Source organism: Cygnus olor, chromosome 1 (assembly GCF_009769625.2).
Source record: "Cygnus olor isolate bCygOlo1 chromosome 1, bCygOlo1.pri.v2, whole genome shotgun sequence".
Taxonomy (NCBI): domain Eukaryota; kingdom Metazoa; phylum Chordata; class Aves; order Anseriformes; family Anatidae; genus Cygnus; species Cygnus olor.
This window is the reverse complement of record NC_049169.1, coordinates 1366866-1387768: the sequence shown is the minus strand read 5'-3', so window position 1 is coordinate 1387768 and position 20903 is coordinate 1366866. Positions and strand designations below refer to the sequence as shown.

At 54.9% G+C, this 20903-nt stretch overlaps 1 protein-coding gene across 13 annotated transcripts in view; it reads right to left on the bottom strand.

Moving 5' to 3' along the window:
• Positions 1-1472: 1472 nt before the first annotated feature.
• Positions 1473-20903, bottom strand: part of NRF1 (nuclear respiratory factor 1) — a 62249-nt gene continuing 42818 nt past the window's right edge. For 3 of the 13 annotated variants that reach the window (XM_040545341.1, XM_040545331.1, XM_040545352.1), the window contains exons 11-13: positions 13460-13516; positions 11909-11995; positions 1473-3296 (exon numbers count right to left, since the gene is read on the bottom strand). In XM_040545341.1, coding sequence (XP_040401275.1) covers positions 3133-3296; positions 11909-11995; positions 13460-13516 — 308 coding nt within the window. In that variant the 3' untranslated portion in view covers positions 1473-3132. Of the gene's footprint in view, positions 3297-3423; positions 11390-11908; positions 11996-13459; positions 13517-20903 lie in introns of those variants that run through there. The other 10 variants (XM_040545376.1, XM_040545359.1, XM_040545368.1 and 7 more) reach the window with 6 other exon arrangements.

Here is a 20903-nt window from a genome sequence, read left to right as displayed (position 1 = left end):
GGGGGGGAAGCGCAGGCTGTCTGTCTGTCTGTTCATCTGTCCGTCTGTCCGCCCCGCTAGCAAACATCCATCCTTCAGCCTTCTGTCCGGCTGTTTGTCCACACAGCAGTCTGTCTGTCCTTCCGCCCGGCCACACGCAGCCATCATCTGTGGGGGCAGGCATCTGCCCGTCCGTCTGTCCAGCCATTGAGCCAGCTACCCGTCTGTCCGTCCGTCTGCCCATTTGTCCGTCCGTCTGTCCGTCTATCCATCACTCCATTAGTCCATCCAGCCATCCACTGCTCCATCTACCAGTCCGTCCGTCCGTCTGTCCGTCCATCACCCAAACACCCTCCCCACAAGCCCAACACCGGTGCCTTGCCCCCAGGGCAGCAGGGGCGGAGCATCCTCCCAAGCCCCGCCCCTCGCGATATACCACACCCCCGCGATAACCCACGCCCCAAACAGGCCCCGCCCCCAGCACCCACCCCAGGGCACACAGCCCCCCCCCCCCCCCCCCCCCCCCCCCCGACCCGGACCCCAGCAGGAATCACCCTAAGGACTATACCCCCCCCCCAACCCCCCCCCCCCCCCAACTGGGCTCTTTCCCAGGCCCCGCAGAGCTTTTGGGGTCAAATCCTACGTTTTGGGGCTGCTGTGGGCAGAGCAGCGTTGGGGCTGCGGCGGCAAACCCAGCTGGGACACGGGGGGGGGGGCAGCCTAAGCTTGGGGAGCCCCCCCGAGCCCCCCCAGTGCCCAAGGACCCTCCCCGTGCCCAGGCCGGGCTCCCCGCTATGGGGTGGGATAAAAACGGGGCCGACCCTGGCGTGCCGGGCGAGCCGCCCCAGCGGGGGGCCCCGACCTGCTTATTAAAGCCCGATTAGCAAAGATTAAAGCCTGGCGGCAGCGTCTGCTCGACTGAAACACTCCCCCCACCCCCCCACCCCAGCCATGCTGCTGGCCCCACTGGGGCACCCCAACCTGGGTGGTGGTGGGGGGGGGGGGGGAACACCCCAATTCCCGTGGTGCGGTGCTGCTGGTTTGCTCGGGTGCTGGCCGAGCCACGCCGGTGTCTCCTTGTTCCACCGCTGCCTCGTCCTCCTTCCCGTCCGTCTGTCCCTCCGTCCATCCTTCCATCCGTCCCCGTTCTTTGTCTTCAGGCCCCAAGGACCGGGACCGGGCTCCAGGATTCACCGCGGCGGTGCCCCAATAAAGCTGCTGAAGCACAGCGCTGCTGGCCCTGCTCCTCCTGGGGCTGCCCGCCCGGTAACGCGCCCCGCTGGGCTACTGGGGGCCACAGGGGGGCTTCGGGGCGGGGGGGGGGGGGCTGCAAGGTGGCCGCCAAGTGCGTCAAGCACAAATCCTGCCCCAAAACTGGCCCCGGACGCACAGCGGGGACGGGCAGCGGGTGCGGGACTAAGCCCCGGGGAGGGACGGCAGGTGACCCCCGAAACCCTGGGAAAATGCCCCAAAAGAGGAGCGGGAGGCGTGGGTAGACACATCTGTAACAATTTATTGAAGGAGGCAATAATAATAGACACTGGGAAAACAACGGGGGGTCCATGCTCTGCTACTTGCCTGGTTTTGTCTCTTTGGGGGGGAGGGCAGGGGGAACCTCTCAGACTAGAAGAACGCCATTTCACCGCCAAAGAAACACGGACTTGAAAGCCACCGACATCTTCACAACGACAATAAAAAATAATAATTAAAAAAAAAATAACGAACTGGAGAACCAGGACTGTCTCTATGGAAAATCTTTCCCTCCCCTCGTTAAAGTACAGAAGAAATGTATACAAAGAACATTTTGATATTTTCCATATAAAACAAGTAAATACAAGAATCTGAAAACTTCCTCGAAGGCGGAGCAAGACGCGGAGAACTTTGTTAATGGCCACTTGAAAATAATAATAATAAAACAAAACAAAACAAATTAAATACCATGCACAACTGCACGCGCCGCGGGGCTGGAGGAGGAGGGGGGGGCTTGGCCGGGCGCCGCTGGAAAGGTTTGGCCCGCTGGGAAGTCAAGTAGGATCTGTCCCCAAAAAGGCCCCCGCGACCCTTCCCTCCTTTGGAGGGTTTTGGGTGGCGCGGGTCGGATGCGGGCAGCGGCGATGCGCCAGGGGATGCGCGTGGAGTGGGACCGGGCGTACGGCTCCAAGGGGTTCCCCCAGAGGGGACAGTCCGGGGGTCCTGGGGGTCCCAGGGGTGGCAGCGGGGTCGGGTTGAGCCCCCCGTGGCTCTTTGGCAAGGAAAGGGGGGGGGCTGAGCGCTGGTCCCGGCAGCCCCGGCTCCCTCCCAGCGCAGCCCGAGCTCCTCTCGAGGCGGTTCCCCTCGGTTCCAAATCCACGCAAGAGGAAATAATAATAATTATTATTATTATAATAAAGAAAAAAAAAAGATCTAAAATGGCAGGTACGTTTTCCAGAGCAGAGGAGTAAGAACAGGTCTCCAGTGTGCACCAAAGGGAGCCGAGCGGAGCGCGGTGCGGGGCTGGCGGCGGTGGTCCACGGCAGAGCTGTCCTCGCGCCGGCACGGGGCTCCCGGCAGAGCGGCACCCCCCGGGGGAGCTGCCACCCCCCCCCTGCAGTCACACATGCATTTTCCCCAGAGGAGCCTTTTCCAAATTCATTTTTTTTTGTTGTCGTTCTTTATCTTTTTCTTTTTTTTTAAATATAAAAGTCCACGTTAAAATCTATGAATCCTAATTTGCCAAGTGCGGCGCGGCTCGGGAGCGGCGGCAGTGCAGCCGGAGCAGTCTCGGGCGAGGGCGTCCGTGCCCCCTGACCCCCCCCTGGCCTCACCCTGCTCCATTCCATGCTGGGGGAAAGGAGGCAAAGGGGCTGCTTTTTTTTTTTTTTTTTCCTTTTTAATGAAAGTCCCGTCAGAATTTGGCTGCTCGCTCCTACGAGATCAGTGGCGCTATAAAAATGCACTTAACACACATCCTCGGCTATTTTTTCTTTTTTTTTTTTCTTTTTTTTTTTCCTTTAAAAAAAAGGTTAACAAAAACCTTTGCTTCCAAAGCTGGGAGACTCGATGCCACCTGATTTCATCTCTGGAGAGGCGTTTAAAAAAAAAAAAAAAAAAAAAAAAATTCATTCGCGTAAGAGACGAGGGAAATCACCACCACGCTCCCGCTGCGGGCACCCGTCACTGTTCCAAGGTCACCACTTCCACCGCCTGCCCGTCCATGGTGACGGCACTGTCCGCTATCCGCGTGGTCACGGGTGCCATCGCGACCTGCACGGGGCCGTTCCCCTGGGCCAGGCTGGTCACCACGGTCTGGTACATGCTGACGGGGATCTGGACGAGGCCTGCGGAGACAAAAGAAAAAAAAAAAAAAAAAAAAAAAAAAAAGAAGGAGAAGCGGGGGCGTGAGGTGTGTTTACGCCGGCTCCCAAAGCGTGGTTTTCCCCACCCCACCGCCCCCCCCCCCAAGGGATGAGGGCGGCGCGGTCCCAAAAAGGGGTTTTGGGCTGCGTGGAGGCACCGAGGGTCCTGTGGGCCTTCGGTTCTCAGGGGCAGCCGGCAGCTGGGGAAGACTCGAGGCTCCCACCCCAACAGCACACGGCACCCACGGGGGGGTCACGCTCGCGTAACCGCTCAGAGCTCCAGGGTGATCGAGCTCAGCCCTCACGACCACACCAGAGAAGCCCCAGTGCTGCCTCCAGCGTGCTAGGAGCGGAGGATCCAGCACGCGGGGACGAGCTGGCCGGGGTTTTGGGGCAGCAGCCCAACCCATGGGGCTGTCCGGGCAGGAGGAGGTGGCACAGAGCAGCGGGGAGCCACAAAACATGAAAGAGGAAAGAAAGAAGAAACGCGCCAAGGGGGAAGCTCTTCCATCTCCTGTAACACCATAAATGACTCAAACACCTTCCCAACACAAGAAAAGGATCCCATCAGCATCACCCAGCACCCAGGCAGGGCTCCCAGCCCCTCCAAACCAACTCAGCCCCTCCGAACCAACTCGCCTCCGGCTCGCCCCCCCGTCCCAGCCCCGTCCTCCTGCCTCCGCTGCACGCGGGGCAGCGTGGCTGCAGGCTCTCGTCGCGCACAAATATACGACACGGCAGATGGAGGAAAGCAAACGGAGCCTCTCGGCCCTTCCCCGCCCATGAGCTGGGTCCGGCACGTGGGAAATGTCTTCTTGCTACGGGCGGCTCAGCCCCAGAAAGGGCTCGAAGCTGGAGCCTCGCTGAGCCCGCAAAGCTTTGGGCACGTTCCTGGAGGAAAGCGCTGCCGTGGTGAACGTGAGGGGCTGGGGTTAGCTGGTAGCAGCCAGGGTGACAACAGAAAAGAACGAGGCCCTGAGGATATCGTGATGTGAATGATTACAAGAGGTAGAAAACACCTGCAGGCAGCAGCGCCGGCACTGCAAGAAACACCTGGATGGCAGGCAGGGGAAGGGATCTCGCAGCATGTCGAAGGAGTAACAAAGCCTACGGGCTGGCACGAGAATACTGGGGTGGCACCAGGCTTCATCTGCCTCCGTCCACGGCTGTCCTTGGATGGGAGGGGGCTTCTCAAAGCGTGATTTAGGGCACCTGCGTAGGACATTTCTGAAACTTTCCACATCCGTTGGGACAAAAAGGCTTTTAGGGGTCCCCAAATCCTTCCCCTGAAATCGCAACTCCCGGCCTGCGCAGGGGCTAAACAAAACCCTAAACAAAACCCAAAGGGATCAGGGCAGCAGGCTCCTGATCCGGGCTTTCCCGAAATGGCAGCAGGATCGCTTCTGCTTGGGGTTGCTGTGGCCGGCAGGGCCCTCCGTCCTGCCAAGGGCACTGGTTTAATGCCGTGAGGCGGCCGAGCGGGGCGCGGTGTCCTCAGATAACTCGCTGTGCAGACAGGAAAGCTTAGGAGCTAATCGTGCTGACCAGGTGGGTGACCCCGGCGGAGTTCAGTGTGCTTTGCTCTGACACCTCTCAGGATCTCCGAGCGCTCTGCAGACGGGAAGGTTTCGCAGCCCCCCAGCATAAAGAGCTGTCCCCGCTCCAAACGGGGACACCTACGGGTTCATCCAGCTCAGCCCCACCGCGGGGCCGCCTTCCTGGGGTGACGGTCCAACGCTGACAGCTACGGCTGTCACAGAGGCAGAAGCACGAAGTTCTTGGGGTGTTTTCTAACAGATAAGAGTTTTAGGCTACAAGAGGTGAGAGCTCACGCTCGGCCCCGTTGAAGCAAATCTCCAGTAAGACCGCCAAGGACCGCGGCACAGCCTGCTTTAAGCGGGTTCTTGGCACCGAGCAGGGCATGCGGCCTGGGATGCACCTGAAATCCCCGCTACAGGCTCCAGACCAACAGCTCCACTAAGCCTTTGGGGTGAGTTGGGCTGCTAACCCGAGGGAATCTGCTGCAGCTCTCCGAGATGAGTCCGGTCCCCACGGCCAACCCGAGGACGAGGGTCACCGTTCATGTTGGGAGCAGCCTGGTCCCTCTGCACGGCTCAAACACGCGCTGGCCCCAACCAGGCTGCCAAAAACGGGCTCTACCAAAAGATGACGAGATGGAAAAAGCAAACGGGGCTTTTTTTGGGGAAGGATGAGCCTGTGTCACGCAAGGCTTGGCAAAGGCTGGCCACGTCTCGGGCACGGCGCGCAGAAGAACAGGGATGTCTCCGCGAGAGACGGCGACAGGCAGATCCCTTTTTTTTCTGCGCGGGATTAAAGCAAATCGCCTCAGCATCTGACGCAGCGGCCGTCCTGGCAGGAGCGGTAACAAACCAAAGGAGGAGAGGGCGAGGGCTGGAAAGTCTGCTGTGCATTAAAGCAGAGATGATCGCCCTTGGGGGAGAGACGATTAAACTCCTGAGATGCTGTAATCAGGCCTAGGATTGGCCCTGTGCTGCATCTGCTCAGCCCCGCGCCCTGATTAGCCCTAATCTAACTGGCATATGTTAATCTAAAGCGTGGATTTCAGACCCTTTCAGTTGTATTAAAAACAGGAAATCCATTAGACAATATAAAAAAAAAAAAAAAAACACCTTCGAGACCCTGAAAAATACATAACTGCCAAGAAAGTCAAGTTGTGCTGGGTGCAGGGTGGGGGAAAGCCCCAGGGAGCGACGGAGGAGGGCTCGCGCCAGCTCCGCACGCAGCCCGGAGCTGCTCCTACCCGGGGAGAGGTGATGAATAATGCACCGAGCAGGGACACAACGCCAGCGGGCTCCCAACACGCACGGGATGAGGCGGCTGGGCTCCTGCCTCCCCTTTGCGCAGGGACTTCCTCCCAGCAGGGTGCTGGCAAGGTGCTGCTGGAAAAGGTCCCTGGGAAGCAGTGGTGCTGAGCGAGGCGCAGAGCTCAGCAAGGCCACCAGCCTCACCTCGGTGCCGGAAAGGGCTCGGACCAGCCGGGGAGCATCCAGGCAGGGAGCTGGGCTGCAGCCAGCACCCAGGCTCTGCCCCTCGCCGACCTCGCACAAGGGCGCTGGGCAGGATCCTGGCCAGGGAGGAGGCGACCGCATCGCCCGCTGGCTGCGGAGGGGCAGGGGTGCTCAGCACCCGGGGGAGATGGGGAGCTGTGGGAAGGCCCCGGGGCTGAGAGGGGCACCACTGATCAGGAGTTGGAAGAGATCAGGGACACCAGGCTCGGGGAAGGCTCCAGACGTACTCTAATGCCAGGTCTGGTGATCTCCGCAGCTGGATTTGAGCTGGGGGACTGCAAGGGGCCACAGGGAGAAAACAGCACTCCAGCAGGGGTTACAGCCCACAGGAGAAGGGTGAGGATCAGGCTCCACCTGTGTCTGGGGAAACCACGGGATTCAGAGGCCAAAAATCAAGCAGTGGCTGGCAGACACCTTACCTGGCAGGGAGGGAGGGTGAGCAGCAGCACGAGGACAGCCGCTTCGATCCCAAATTGCAGGTTTACTGGCTGCATTAAAGCACAGGGAAGGGTTTGGGGGAGAAGAACGGGCGGCTGGGCTGAGTCAGGGCCCTGGGAATTGGCATTGGGGTTCAGCAGCCCCCAGACATCCAGGGCAGTCAATGCTCAGGGGACTGGGGTCAGAGGCAGTTTCTGCTTAACCTTAACACTTTGCGATCAAAGCAAGCACAGCACAAGGAAGAGACCACAAACTCCCGCAGCTGCAGACATCCCCAGTCCCACCAGACCTGGGACAGGGACACAAGACAGGCTTTTCCTTTCTGGTACCTGGGGCTGAGTCCGTTCCCCACGGTGCATCCTCATCTCCTCTCCTCCAGCAGTTTTAGCCAAGGTGCTCAAAGCACACGCACGGCACCCAGCCGAGCAGACCCACTCACTTCCACAAGCTGCCTATTTCCTGAGAATAGGAGCTACGCTCGCATTACAGCAGCAGCGTGAGTTTTCAGCTGGACGGTCAGGTTCTGCAAACCTTGAGATGGACCTCTGGGGAGAAAAGTCGTTGCTGGTGCCAAGGCATCGATTGCCTCAGCGACCTGTATGGGGACCACATGGACCTGTATGGACCACACGGACCTGTACGGGGACCGCACGGACACTCAGTGCAACGCCTCTGGACGTCTGATGCTCCCGCTAAATACCTGAACTCGCAGATGGCTGGGAGAAACCAAACAGTGCGTGATCCCCAGGCATCTCCCCACTGCCCTCTCTGGGAGAGGGAGACATCCTCCTCCCAGCTGAGACGGTGAATGCCTTGGCACCACGGAAAGCCTGAAGAGCAGGAGCTCACGCGTAACATTTTCTGCCTGGTTCTCAAACAGCAGCACCACAGCAAAGTCCTGGAGGACCGGGAGACAGGACACAGCTCCGTTCTTCACCAGATGAGACAGAAACTAGTCCCATTCCTGGCCAGCCACGACAACGTGGCCACCGCCACCATGCTGAACCTGCCTTCGGGGAAGGAAGCGGTCTCCTCTTCTTTCATGAGCTGCAACGTCCTCCTCCTTTGTAGCACCAACTTCAACAGAGCAGATCTTCTGCAAACGTGCGGGAACAGCCTCAGGAAAGGGAGGATTGTGAGGAAGCAAGAGGCAAACTGAGAAACCATGCGATATGGCTCCAGCACCAGGGACCCGAAAGTCCAAAGATACTCAGCCCTGCAGCGCAGATCCAGCCTGATGCCAGCATGGTGGGCAAGAGAAGATGGTACAATTTTTTTCGATACATCCTCAGGGAGGGCAGCGAAGGAAGACTTTGAGAGGCACGCCATTAACAGAGGCGAGTTTGCTGTTCTAAGAGCTGCCAAGCCACAAGAATCACTGCCATGGGTGCCTGGCATGGAGCGGTGAGGAGCACGGCTCCAGAGCCACCACGTAGCACAGAATATTGCTCTTGGGATTCCTTTTATGGGGCAAAACAGATAATGCACAATGACCCCAGCAATCACCTTGGAGACCCCCAACAGAGCACGGTACTTTTTGGTTTTCGATTCAAGGTGACATAACCTATCAATCAAATGCCAAGACCTCAACGGAGGGACATCGTCGTCTTCCAAACGGAGCCCAGAGCCCACTTCGGATCAGCAGAAGCCAAAAGCCACGGCTGGTTGCATGCAGTGCTGCTCCTGGGGATCTATTGGCACTTGAGCAGAGAAAGCAGATCCAAAGCAGTGAGTGTAGAAGTCGGTAGGTCTTGCTCTGCTCTCTTGGACACCAAAGGGTGTAAGTGCTGGAGGTTGCCTGGTTCATCATTTCCTTTGGACATCCGCAAGCACTGCAGAGCCAGAAGACCCCTGCCAGCAGCCTCACAGGTCCCCCTGAGCACTGCTGGAGCTCTGAAGGCTTTATGGTGCTCTGGCCAAGGATGGAGAAGGCTGAAAGGAGGGAAATTTTCCACTGGGATTCCTTGGCTGTTGACCTCCAGCTCCTTTGGCTTGCTTCGGTCTCCTTAGCTAGCACTGAAGGGAATCCAGCACAAACTCTGCTTAGCATGACCCTGCCCCAGCAGCTTGCAGCAGATATTCCTGCAATTTCTTTCCCCCTCCTCTGGAGGCATAGAGCCGAGAAGCCCTGTGCTCAGGGAACGCACCACGGGGCCAGGCAGCCCAGCAGGTACCCTTATTGCAGCCCTTGGCGCAGAGCCGAAGGCAACATTTGAAGCCACGATGGAAGAACTCCTGTAGATGAGCCAAATTAAGCAGTGTGCAGGTGTTAATGGACGAAGAAGAGATTCGGGGAGATCTCCAAGCAAGGAAACGTTTGCTCTCAGTGGGCAGCACAGTGAAATTGAAACAGCACTGGGCACGCCTTGGTCTGTATACATGGCACAGCCCGCAAATCCATCAAAACTGATGTGAAAAGGAGACTAACCCGATCACCTTTTCCACAGTAGGAAAGAATAAGACAGAGTTTTTAAGAGCAGCATGGAAAGCTGCTCTAGATATCAGGGGGATATCCATTAAACATACGTTTGTGAAGCTCCGGATCAACCTGCGTGGGGAAACAGCACTGGATGTCTTTTAGAGCCAGCTGAGACTGACGGTGGCTCAGGCAGGGGGCTGGTGTAAGCAACCACTTGAATTCCCTTCCAGCCTGTTACGTGAACAAGATTTCGCAGGCTCCACTCGATGTAAAGAAGCGATGGTCCACAGATGGGAGGGTCACCAGCCAAGCAAGTCTAAGACAGTGCTAGGACACGCTGGACAAATCAGTCGGCACTAGAGGTATTTCTTGACAGTAAATCCAGTTCCTAGTCAACCAGGGGATGCACCCCTTTCTTCCAGCCACATACCATTTTTCTTTTAGCAACCTGGCAGAGCAACAGGGCCTCTACTACCTTTACTGCTGCCGGTTTTAGAAAGGACACTCATACAGTCAGAAAGCCAACTGGAAATTGGCTTGCCAAGATGTCCAGAAATCATCATCCTGACCACCTCTCTTCTGGGGGACTAACTTGAGAGGCCTTCAGGAGGGAGGAAGGACAGGCAACAGGCAGGAGCAAGTGTCTTCAGAAAACCAGCACAGCTCTCCAGCACATACAAAGTGCACCAGCTCCAATGAGTGCTGCCAAAGTCACATTACCCTGAGAAATCCCTGACTCTGGAGAAGAAACATTTGCAAAATACACGTTCCTTAAGATAAGGTGTTGACATGACACCGTGGATGGGGTTTCACCCAAAGCCAAGCATTTAAAAGGGTCCTACCGTGCTCAGTGGTGACAAAGGAAGAAGACGTTTCATAAAGGCACCTACTTTAAGATGAACTGTCATCTGAAAGCGTGCCTCTCTCTGCTAACGATTGCTGGAGGATCAATGTCTAACTCAAATTAGACATCTCTTACAACAAGATGATGGTTGGAAGGACTTCCACGATCAGAAATGCCTCACTGACAAATCACAAGAAGTCCACGCAGTTCTTTAAGCTTGGAGAACTTTCTAGGCACACAACAGTCACAGCTCACCCCTACACATCCTCTGTGTCATTCATATCCAAACACAAAAAACTGTTCCATCAAACGATAATTTGAAAAAAGCCGCTGTCCTTATTCTGCTTGCCAACCTCAAGCATACCTCAAGGTCAGCCATCATCTGTCTTTTCAATCCCTTTTGGGTCAAAACCACAACAAAAAGCTCTAACAAGGGACCTGAAGTTTGATAGCAGAGAAGAGTCACGGCCGCTCACAGAGCTCTGAGCTGAGCGTTGCAGTCCAGGAGGTTACAGCATAGCCTCAACTCTTCCTGAGAACAGAAGATAAGCACAGGAGACAACACTAACGTCTTGTATACACCTCTATTTTCTTCCTCTCTACATGGAGGGAAGGGTCACAGCTCAGCCAGGATCTGAAACGCCTTTGGGCTCATCTCCCTTATTCCTTGGTCCTGCCTCTATAGGAGAGGAAGGCAAAACAGCCTCATGAAGGGACTGCTCGGACACTCAGGGCTCCTTCCAGCAGACCACAGCAGGGCTGGTGTGTGTGTACCTCCCAAATTGTTCCAGACACAGGCCAAGAGAATATCCAAGCCCGGTCCTCATCCTGAAGTTAGGATCTAGAGGACACCACTCTCACTTGTCAAGTGACTAACAAGTACCCCAAAGTGGATTACGATGCTTTTGGGGTTTTTGTTTGGGAGTTTGCTTTTTGTTGTTGTTTGCTCTGTTTGTGGGGTTGGTTTTTTTTGTGCTTTTTCTTATTTTTTTTTTTTTCAAGTTTTTGCTTGCTTGTTTTCTGAAGTTTCAATACTTTGATACAAAAAACACTGGGGCTGAGATTCCTGATTGACAAAAACCTCAGTCCCCAACCTATTTAATGACATAGAGACAGGGACTGAGCTGTGTCCACGGAATTATCTCCTCTGAAGGCCCCAGTGAGCCAGCCTGATACCCAGACTCGTCCCTGGCACAGCCACGACCCCCAGTCTTCGAGCAGTGGGGACAAACACCTCCTTCACCGATGGCACTTCACAACCACCACGCATCTCTGTCCTTGCAGCCCTTTCCTGACACACCAGAAGTCCTCCACCTGCAATCATCTACAGCGAGGATAGCAACATAAGGAAAAATCGACAATTATTTTTAACATTGGAAACATTGGAAACGATCAATCGGAAATGCTGGGCCTTCTGTTCCATCTTTATTTCAATGTAGCTGAAATTTTGCTTCCCCCCCCCCCCCCTTTTTTTTTTTCATTTAAAAATATTTTAAAAAGGGGGGGGAGGGAGGAAGGGTGAGTGGGAAAGAAGCACCAGTCTGGTATCCCGATGGATTAACTTGGTGCCTTCAGCCCTTGTGTCCTACAGAAGGCAACCTGCCTCTCCCTCTCCCCTCCATGGTGTGCTGAGGGTGATTTTAGAGCTCGAGAGCAGGATGATGGCAGGACCTGGACATCGGCTCAGGCAGAATAAAGCTGGATCTGATCAAGCCTGGTTCTTACACAGGCTTCACACACCAGCACCGGGTCCCCAGGGCAAGCCACTCTAAACCCAAGCCAATCTGGTGGGGAGGAAAGGTGACAAACACGCGAAGAGGAGTCTAAACATGCATGCGTCTACCTGTATAATGAAAGCTTTTTTTACCGTGCTCCACAGACGAAAGCTTAACGAATAACCCTTCTAAGCTTCCTTGATCGGCTGGCTTTGCTGTGGAGTGAAGGGCACACCTGATAAGATTAGCAGTCTATCACGGTCAGTCATGTATATAGGAAACATAGTTAAAAATAGAGAAAGTACAGCAACCCCTAACGTCTGCTCCCTGCGGGGTTTGCTCCGCTCACAGCCTGCTTTCTGTTAACAAGAGGGGAGCTTTTCCAGACAGGTGCAAAAGCTTCGCAGAAACTAGAGACAGGAAACACCTAAGAATGAATTAGAAGTCTGTTCCTCTTATGATACATCAGGTATTAACCTGGTGGTTGGACAGGCAGGCAATGTAGCACCTGAACGTTTCTGGGCAATCACCTAACAGGGACTCCCTCTTATATTTCGCCATAAATACTTTACTGAGTTGCCTGCTGCGTTACTAACATCCACACAGTCTCTTCCAGAGGAAGAATGGTGTATCGAGAGTGATTCTTGTCCTTAAATCCTTGAGGATTCTGTATTTTCTATATGGTTTTATTAAAGACTACTGTGAGAATGAAGGCAGAGTACCATCTAAAGTGATAAAACGTTGTATTACGTGAACTTGAATGGCTAAAGTTCATTTTAGAAGCGATTTGAATTGAAAATTTCTTTTTGAGGTACTAAAATATCACATATTCTAATGGAACATAATTATTCGGCGGAGTTTCTGCAGAAATAACACCCTGGGCATCCTCGCAAATCAAATATAGTGCAAGGGTGAGTTGCATGTTAAAGGACAGGTGTGCCCAGAGTCCAAAAGGATGGCGAGCTTCGGCCAGCACAGCGTCCAGGGATGCGCGCACACGAGCTCTTGTGTCTACCTCCCTCTGCTGTGCCATGCACGGGACAACCTACGTCTTTATTCAGGGGTTTCTGCTACATTTAGCCCATCATTTCTTAAAACCGATGGGTGTTGAAGGCGTAGCTGTAGGGTTTTCTTTCCTTTCTGGTGTTGCTTTAAGCCTGCGTTGTGTTCGTGACCTTTAAAAAGATGAATTTTACAAATCCAAAGATCACAACACCTCACTGCCCCATCCGTTACCGCAGTGCTTGGGGGTTATTAAACTGCATGCTGAGCCCAGCTCTGGCCTCCTCACTAATTCTTTACTTAAGTAACACTTAGAAGAGAGCTCGGCTTGCGTGAGGCTAACGGGATTGGGCTGCGAGACATTAACCCCGCAGGCGTGCACGTCTCTACCCTGCAGCCAGGCCAGGGTCCAGCCCAGAGCAGCGGGGGAGACAGCCACCACGAGATGCTCCAATATAAATCCATATCTCCAAATATAAATCCATATCTCCAATGTTTGATGTCTTCCCCTTAAAAGTGCAAAAGGAGGGGGGAAAAACAGAAAAGAGAGAGAGATAGATACAGCCCTTTCACCCCCAAGAAACACCACAGTGTCAGGAACCTAAAGGAATAAGTTGGCAATGCCAACGACAGCTAAATCCCATTATTCCAAACTACCACCACAAAAAGCCACTCACCTGATAAACTCTCTGCTAGGCTCCACTTGCAACCTGAACAGTCTGCTGCTAGGATGCCTGACAATAAAATGCAAGTGTAAAAGGCTGAACACAGGCCAAATGCTACAGTCACGGGGGGGGCGTTAGGTAGGTAGGGTAATTCAGGTTTTCATGGGAAATTCAACCTTTTGCTTAACGGGTGAGCTAGAACAGAAAACACTCGTGACCTTCATTTCGTTCAGTGGCCATGTACGAGCAACACCCCAGCATTAGGCACAGTAACTTTAATGTTTCTGCCTCTATACAGAGCGTTGTGTGCAGAGGTGGGAGGCAGAGCACGTGGGAGGCAGGGCGCTGGTACTCCCAGCTATTTGTGCTGCAGTTTGCAAACGTTTAGATGGATGGCTTAATTGGACCAGAGAGGCCTGACGCTGCACAGAGCAGGGAGGAGTAAAATCCATCTCGGAGAAGCGAGGGCCACCTCCGAGAATGCTCTCCCCTATTCCCCGCGTAACGAGGGATGAGGAATGAATGAGAAGCAGAAGTGGCTGCCAAAGTGGCATTTCTATGCATCCCCAGAGCACGAGGCTAGAAAGTTCATGAAGCCCAGGCGCTCGGCCTCATTGGTCTCTAGGAAGGGCTGGATGTATTTTTAAGGCTACCTGAGACGTGGATCTAAATGAGTTTCACAAGCTGGTAGGCTGCACGATAGATCACACGTGAACACGGACATTAGCATATACTACAGAGCGTTTAGCACACGGGGATATAAAGCAGCTATTGTTCTGGCGGTAAGGTAATACGTAACCAGATAGGCCCTGGCTTCATCTAAAAAACATTTTCCCAGCATTTCGCTGACTTGTTCAGCGGGAGCCTCGCCGCGACAACAGAGTGCACATTCATGGCCAAGGAGAGGGCCCGAAATGATGGGCGCTCTCCTCCAGCGCCGCGTTCTCGGCCCCGCAGCACCGCCGGGCTCGGTCTCCTCCCTCCGTGCTGGGGGAGATCGTGCCTGTAGCCCTAAAGCTGTGAGCAGCTTTTGGAGGGCGCCAACAGCTTGGGAAGGCGTTCAGAGCTTTGCCTTGCAAATATGGAAAGCGCAAGTGTCGCATCTCCGCTGGAGCCTTACCTTCCGCTAGCCACCGCGCTAGCTACAAGGAGGTAAGCACACTTCTTTTTTCCTCGGGAAAAAAGGGCTAGACACACAGCTTAAGCATCCTTTTTTCTCTTCTTCAAAGCATACCCTTCACGTAGAGCTACAGCAGCGGCCCCGCTACAACCCAGCACACCCCTCGGCGCAGTGGTGCGCGGTGCCTGCGGCCCCGCTCCTTTACAGGACGAGGCACCCGTCTGGCACAGGGTCCCCTCCCCCTGCGCACTGCCCGGCCCATCCTCGGCAAGGTGAGCAATAAATCACGGCCAATACACCACTCCGACGTGGAACACGTCGTGTAAGGAGCAAGTTTTTACAGTGCACATTCCTCCTTTTTTCACACACATGCTGCTGTCTCCCACTGCCCGGACCGCGCGGCAGGTGGGATGGGTTCCTACCTCTCCCTCCCCAGAGCATTTATTCTTGGTATGCTACTGCCTCTGGCAGATTCCTCGCTCTTAAGCTCTGCACATCTGCTGATTTAAAAATAAAAACAAGCTTGGGCTCTGGCCTGGTGGCTGAAGGCACATTTGTGCAGGCGGGCACAGCCCGAGCCGCGCGGGCTGGGTGTCGGGAAGGCAGCTCACCCCCGCGCACGCCAAGAGAAGGTGACAACGTCTGCAGGGAAAAGAAGAACAAATTCGCTTTGCATCAGCCCCAAGTCATCTACGTGTTTTGTCCCTGCATGGCTCAGCCCGGGCACAAAGCAGCCTGCAAGGGGGAGACGTGTGGCACAAAGAGGAGGGCCGGCACGCGCAAAATCCACGAGAAGATCAAGCAGCCGCTTGTGCAAGAGCCCGTCCGTCGCTCCCCGCGCGCAGGGGCTTGACAGGGCAGGTCGAAAAGCGGCTCCACGAGAGCAGGAAGGGGCGGCCGGAGAATCCTTTCTGCTTTGCATCTGCTGGGGGTGATTCAGAGCAGCACGGGGCCGTCTGGAGCAGAAGCAAGAAGGCAGCTCTCTGACAGCAGCAAAGAAGGAGAAAGCCCAAAACGTGGCCAAGTCCCAAAACCTGGCCAAGTCCAAGTCTCGTTGATTTGCAGCGGGGCTCCAAACCTCTGAACACTCAGCTCCTATTTGGAAGCGTGGCTTGGGCTGCCCCCAGTAAAACCAGACCTAGGACCTCCAAGATTGGGCTGAGGAGACGACAACGTAGCTGTGGGTGAGAGCCACGGGTGCTGCCTAATTGCAGACAAACACCGCTGGCTGCTGATCCCTGCAACTTCAAAGGAGTCGAACACACTATATTTATGTCAGCAATAAAATCTCTGCTTCCATTAGCTATACATCCTCCTTTTAAACGCAGTGCACACACCAATTAGAGTCCCCTAATGCTTGGGAGTACAAAGCTTTTTTTCCCCCCCCCTTTTTTTTTTTTTTTTGAGGAGAAGGGGTGGAAGGGAAGAGATCAGGCGGCTCGGGGGAATAGCAGAGAGCCTTTCACTGCTAGGTCTCTCGTTCAAATCTGTCAGAGGGCAGCGGGAACAGATGGCCGTTTCTGAAGGCTGCTCTGTAGCTTACACGAAACGAGGGATTGTCTCGGGCCACGTCCTGGTGGACAACTTATTGATGCCACAAACACGCTCTTAGCGGTTTCTGGCAGGGCTGGTGGAGAAACCAAGGGATTACACGGGTACGAAGCAAAATGCTCCCTACCTGATCAAAGGCACCTCTCCTGGGGGGAATCGAGGCAAACTGCTGGCAGCTTACGCCTGCCGCTGCCTGGGAACCTCTGGCTGCTCAAGTCTGGCTCTCGGTCCGAGACCGGCTGCTTCAGCCGGCAGCCAGCTTGTAAGCACCAGCCGCTGCTCACTGAACTCCCCTTTGGACACGCTGGAGGTTTTGAAGATGAAAATCATGGGAGAAAGCAGGGAGGAGGAAGTTCAGGATCTGGGGCAATAAGGAGGCAAACCCTAACGGAGTGAAAGCTTGCTACGATCGGCGAGCAACAGCAAATAAAGCCATGACCAATTTCAAACCAATTCTAAGCTCGTGCTCTCCTCAGTCTCTCCATTCTTAGAGCCTGCATCTTCTCCAGGGCATAATTCAAATTTTCTGAGGGCAGGTGGCAAGAAGTCCACCAGTGCCTGAGCGGGCCACCAGCCTGCTGGCCTTGTGCAGCGCAGCAGAGAGGGGCCCAGGTGAGCCACCAGAAAGCATCACACAGAGGGGAGGTTGGATGCTTTAGGGAATAGATTAAGGATACAGGGTGGGAGTGGGAGGAACAAGCCAAAATCTGACTTGGAAACACCACTTCTGTTTTTGGAAAAGATTCAGAGGAAACCAGAAGAAACTGATTTTTTCTTCTGTGAACTTGAGCAGCTTCGCATTGACTCACGGAAGCACGTGGGCACTCCTGACCTGGAAACCGTGCTTTGCAGCAGTGTCTGGTGCGACTCCAAACATACCAACCTGCCGAGGGACTTGAGGATGAGGAGGCAACGGCAGCCTCCCCCAGGAGCCAGCAAGCAGAAGCCACCACCCCGGTCTCGTGTGCCGGCCCGCCTGGGTGCGCGGCGCAGGAAAATAGGGCGATTCCCCTGCAATCTTCCCGCACAGCTGGTTCCTGGCTGCGGATTACCGCTGTCACATGAGCTGCTTTACAGCAAAGGCAAGCTGTCTTCGTGAGCTGAGAAGGTCACTGGGAGACAGGGGCCTCCGGGGACAGACACACCGCCCTCTGCTGCGGCGGTGATTTACTTCCCGGCGGGGAGAAAGGCGATCCCTTCTGGTCGGAGGGCAATGAGAAACGGTTTTTACCTCCCAGCCCTCTGCCTGGCGATCATTAGGACTCACCCCGGGAAAGGGGAGAGCGGGGCTATCCCCGGATCTGGGTCTCACGCTGCCTGCCAGGCTGCAATCGAGGTACTGGAGGGCTGGGAGAGCTGTGCAGGGATGGCTTTACCTTCCCTCCCTCGTGCACCCACAAGCGCACGTCACCAACCTTTAGGACAAGGCCACTTGAGCATCACCAGTAAAGGGATGCCAAGGTGGAGGTGCATCTCCCCCAGCACTCTTGCACAAGCTCAGAGCATGAATGAGCCAATCCTTCCTCAAAGGAAGCGGCAAGAAACGTCCTCTTCAAACCTAAAACTCCAAAAGAAGCAGCAAGAAACATCCTCCAAACCTAAAACTCTAAAGGAAGCAGCAAGAAACGTCCTTCTCGAACCTACAACTCTAATGGAGGCAGCAAGAAACGTCCTCTTCAAACCTAAAACTTTAACTGCTGAACACCGGGGCCAACGAAGAGGAACGGGTTTCGGTTGGAAAAACAGAAGCCTGCAGGTCCGTTTCAGCCTCCTGGGAAAATGAATTAAAGCCTGCCATCTTCATCATCCTGCCACAGGCAGGGCTGGTGGGCAAGGAAAACATTTCTGCGAGCGAGATCGCTCACGTGCTTAGTGCTTGCAGGACGGGGCTCTTTACTATGCCCCAGAGGCACAAGACAGATGGGGTTGTGCTTTTAGGCTTGAAAATCATCCCCTTTTACAGAGATCCAACGGAGAGGAGACGTCCAGCCACAAAATAATTCTCCAGACGTGCTCAGAGAAAAGCAATCCGGGAACTCAAGAGGTCAGCCTCTGCTAAGAAAGCAGCTGAGGCTGTTCTCAGAGAGGGGCAGGGAGCTTTTTAAGGAGCAAACCCTGAGAGCAAACCGCAGTTAGCTGGGCTCTGCACGTGGTGAACCCACGGTCTGAATCGGAGCACGGACAGGAGGCTGAGCAGCTCTGCAGGGAAGGAATTTGGTCTCAAACAGGGGATTATTAGCTTCATAAACACACTGACACACGGACCGTGCCTCGGTGCGCTCGGGAGCTGAGCCTGGGGAAGCCCCAGCTCGCAGCGTACCTCTCCTTCCAGTGGGGTGCCCAGCAGGGGGGAGGTTCACAAAACCCTTCTCGTTTCATCAGATGCCTTACCCAGCTCCAACGGCTTGCTGGGATTTCAGCCAGCTTCCCATTTGGATCAGGTCGCACCCTGCGCCCACGGCTGGCCATTAAGAGCCGGGAGCTGGCGACTGCCCCGGGGTCAGAGGAGCCTCCATCCGTTCGGCCCTCATTTTCCAAAGCTCTCCCAGTACAGCAGGAGAGGGTTCCTCGAGCCAGCCCAGCTCGTGGCCACGAGGGTACCTGCTAGGAAGGCAAGGACCGTGCCCTGCTGCCATGAAACAGCAGACTGCAGCCCAGTTCTGTGCCGTGAGGGTGCAGGGGGATTAGAAACCCCTCTCCATCTGCCCTGCTGCACTGTAATCGCAATTCCCCAAGCCCTTGAACGGTGCAAGGGGTAAGAGTGGGATGGCACGGGGAGAAAAATGGCAACGGGACTGCAGACAAAGCTGGGGACGTCGGCGCTCACCCGTCACCACGTGGATGGGGACAAGTGACACAAGTGACACGAGTCTTGCTCTGCTCCAGCTCAACTCCAGGTCGCTCTGCCAGCGGGGAAGGGGAGCTGGGACCTCTCGTTTGGGGTGGCAGGAGAACGAGCAGAGGGGTCTGCGTCCTGGGATCGGGCAAGCAGAGGGAAGCGAGGCAGCGCTTGGTCGTCTCCTCCCCAGGGGAGATGGAAAACCTTCCGGGGATGGGCTACGACACCCAGCGTCTCACAGGACCCCAAAAGCTGGGGAGGTGGGCTGCCACACAGCATATATTTGAATAAATTATCTATTCAAATAATATTGTAATTATATTAACGAATTATTAATAGTATTTATTTTATTCCACGTGTGCCTCATCGTGGAAGCAGTGAATAAGGAGCAGCGAGCACGGGCTGGTTTTGATCTCAGCTTAACCCGCCACCCACCTGATTTAATTCCTAGGGGTTTGAATGCTCAGATCCACGCGGCCAGCACAGACATCACCTGCGGGGGGGGAAGCAGCCTGGGGTCCTCTCGCTGGTACCCCTGCCCTATTTGTGAAGGGGGCAGGAGCCCCGTGAAGGAGCCCTGCAGGTCCCGCCGTGCCAACCAAGCCTCTGATCGGGGTTAGGGTTAGGCACGAGGAGGAGGATGCCTGGAAAAACGGCAGCAGCACTACTGAGATCTGCTCGCAGACACCGCACAAACACCTCCATCCCTTTGCATCCCAAGTCTTGCACTGGAAACAGCGGCAAGCAAGGAAATATTTATCTGTCCAGCTCCGTGCCCCCAGACATACTCATAGAAACATGCTAAATATACCGATCGCCCTTCCTTTCCTGCCTACATACAGCCTCAGCTCTTTTAGATAAAAGCTCGTCAAAGGATTAGGATCTCCACCTCTTGCAGGTACCCCAAAGGCCCCACTGCAACCAAACTATTTTAGGTCCAAAGTTCTTAAACTTAAAAAGCCTCACAGTCAGGATGCATACACATGGGGGGGGGGGTGGGGGGAAACCCTACAATCTACCATCAGAAAAAAAAATACCCTCGAACAAGATCCCATGCACTTTTTAATCATGCGTTCACCTTGGCCAAGTGAACGTGGAGTGATTTGGAGCTGCCCAATGTCACCACGTTACGTAGCAGGTGGGGGAAGGCACCTTCCCTATGAGCAAAAGTGACCACAAAACACCCCCAGACATCCACAAAACACCCCCAGACATCCCAAGTCAACACCACCAAGCTGCTGGGGACTTGCCACCCTCAGCTGAAACAACTGGCAGCGAGCACTGGCAACGGTAAAGTCGAGCAAAAAGCCTCGCTAAGAAATCATAGAGCCACAGAACCACAGAATATCCCGAGTTGGGAGGGACCCACAAGGATCATCGAGTCTGACCCCTGGCACCACACAGGTCTACCCCAAAATTCAGACCCTATGACTGAGAGCGGAGTCCAAACGTTTCTTAAACTCCGACAGGCTCGGTGCCGTGACTGCGTCCCTGGGCAGCCTGTTCCAGTGCACGACCACCCTCTCAGTGAAGAGCCTCTTCCTGACGTCCAGCCCGAACCTCCCCTGTCGCAGCCTGACACCATTCCTCGGGACCTATCGCTGCTCACTAGAGAGAATACGGAGGAAAGCAAGCTCCAGGAAACACGACTACACAGCACCCACATTGCTTCAGCTGCCCAAAGGCCTGGCCTGTGCTCAGTACGCGTTCTGCACCCAGCAGCCCTTCCTGAAGCCACGTGAATTATTGAGGGGCTGTGAGACGAAGGCGCAGGAGCCTGGATAAATATCCTACAAACGCACCAAATAAAGAGGCTTCTAATTCAGCCTAAAATCAGACTGAATTTCTAGACAAGCAGCACGTTCATTCAGAGCGTTCGTTCCCAACCTCGCTGCTCTTTGTGATGGAGGGCGAACAAGTGAGGGGAGCTCAGCTGTGGGAAACTG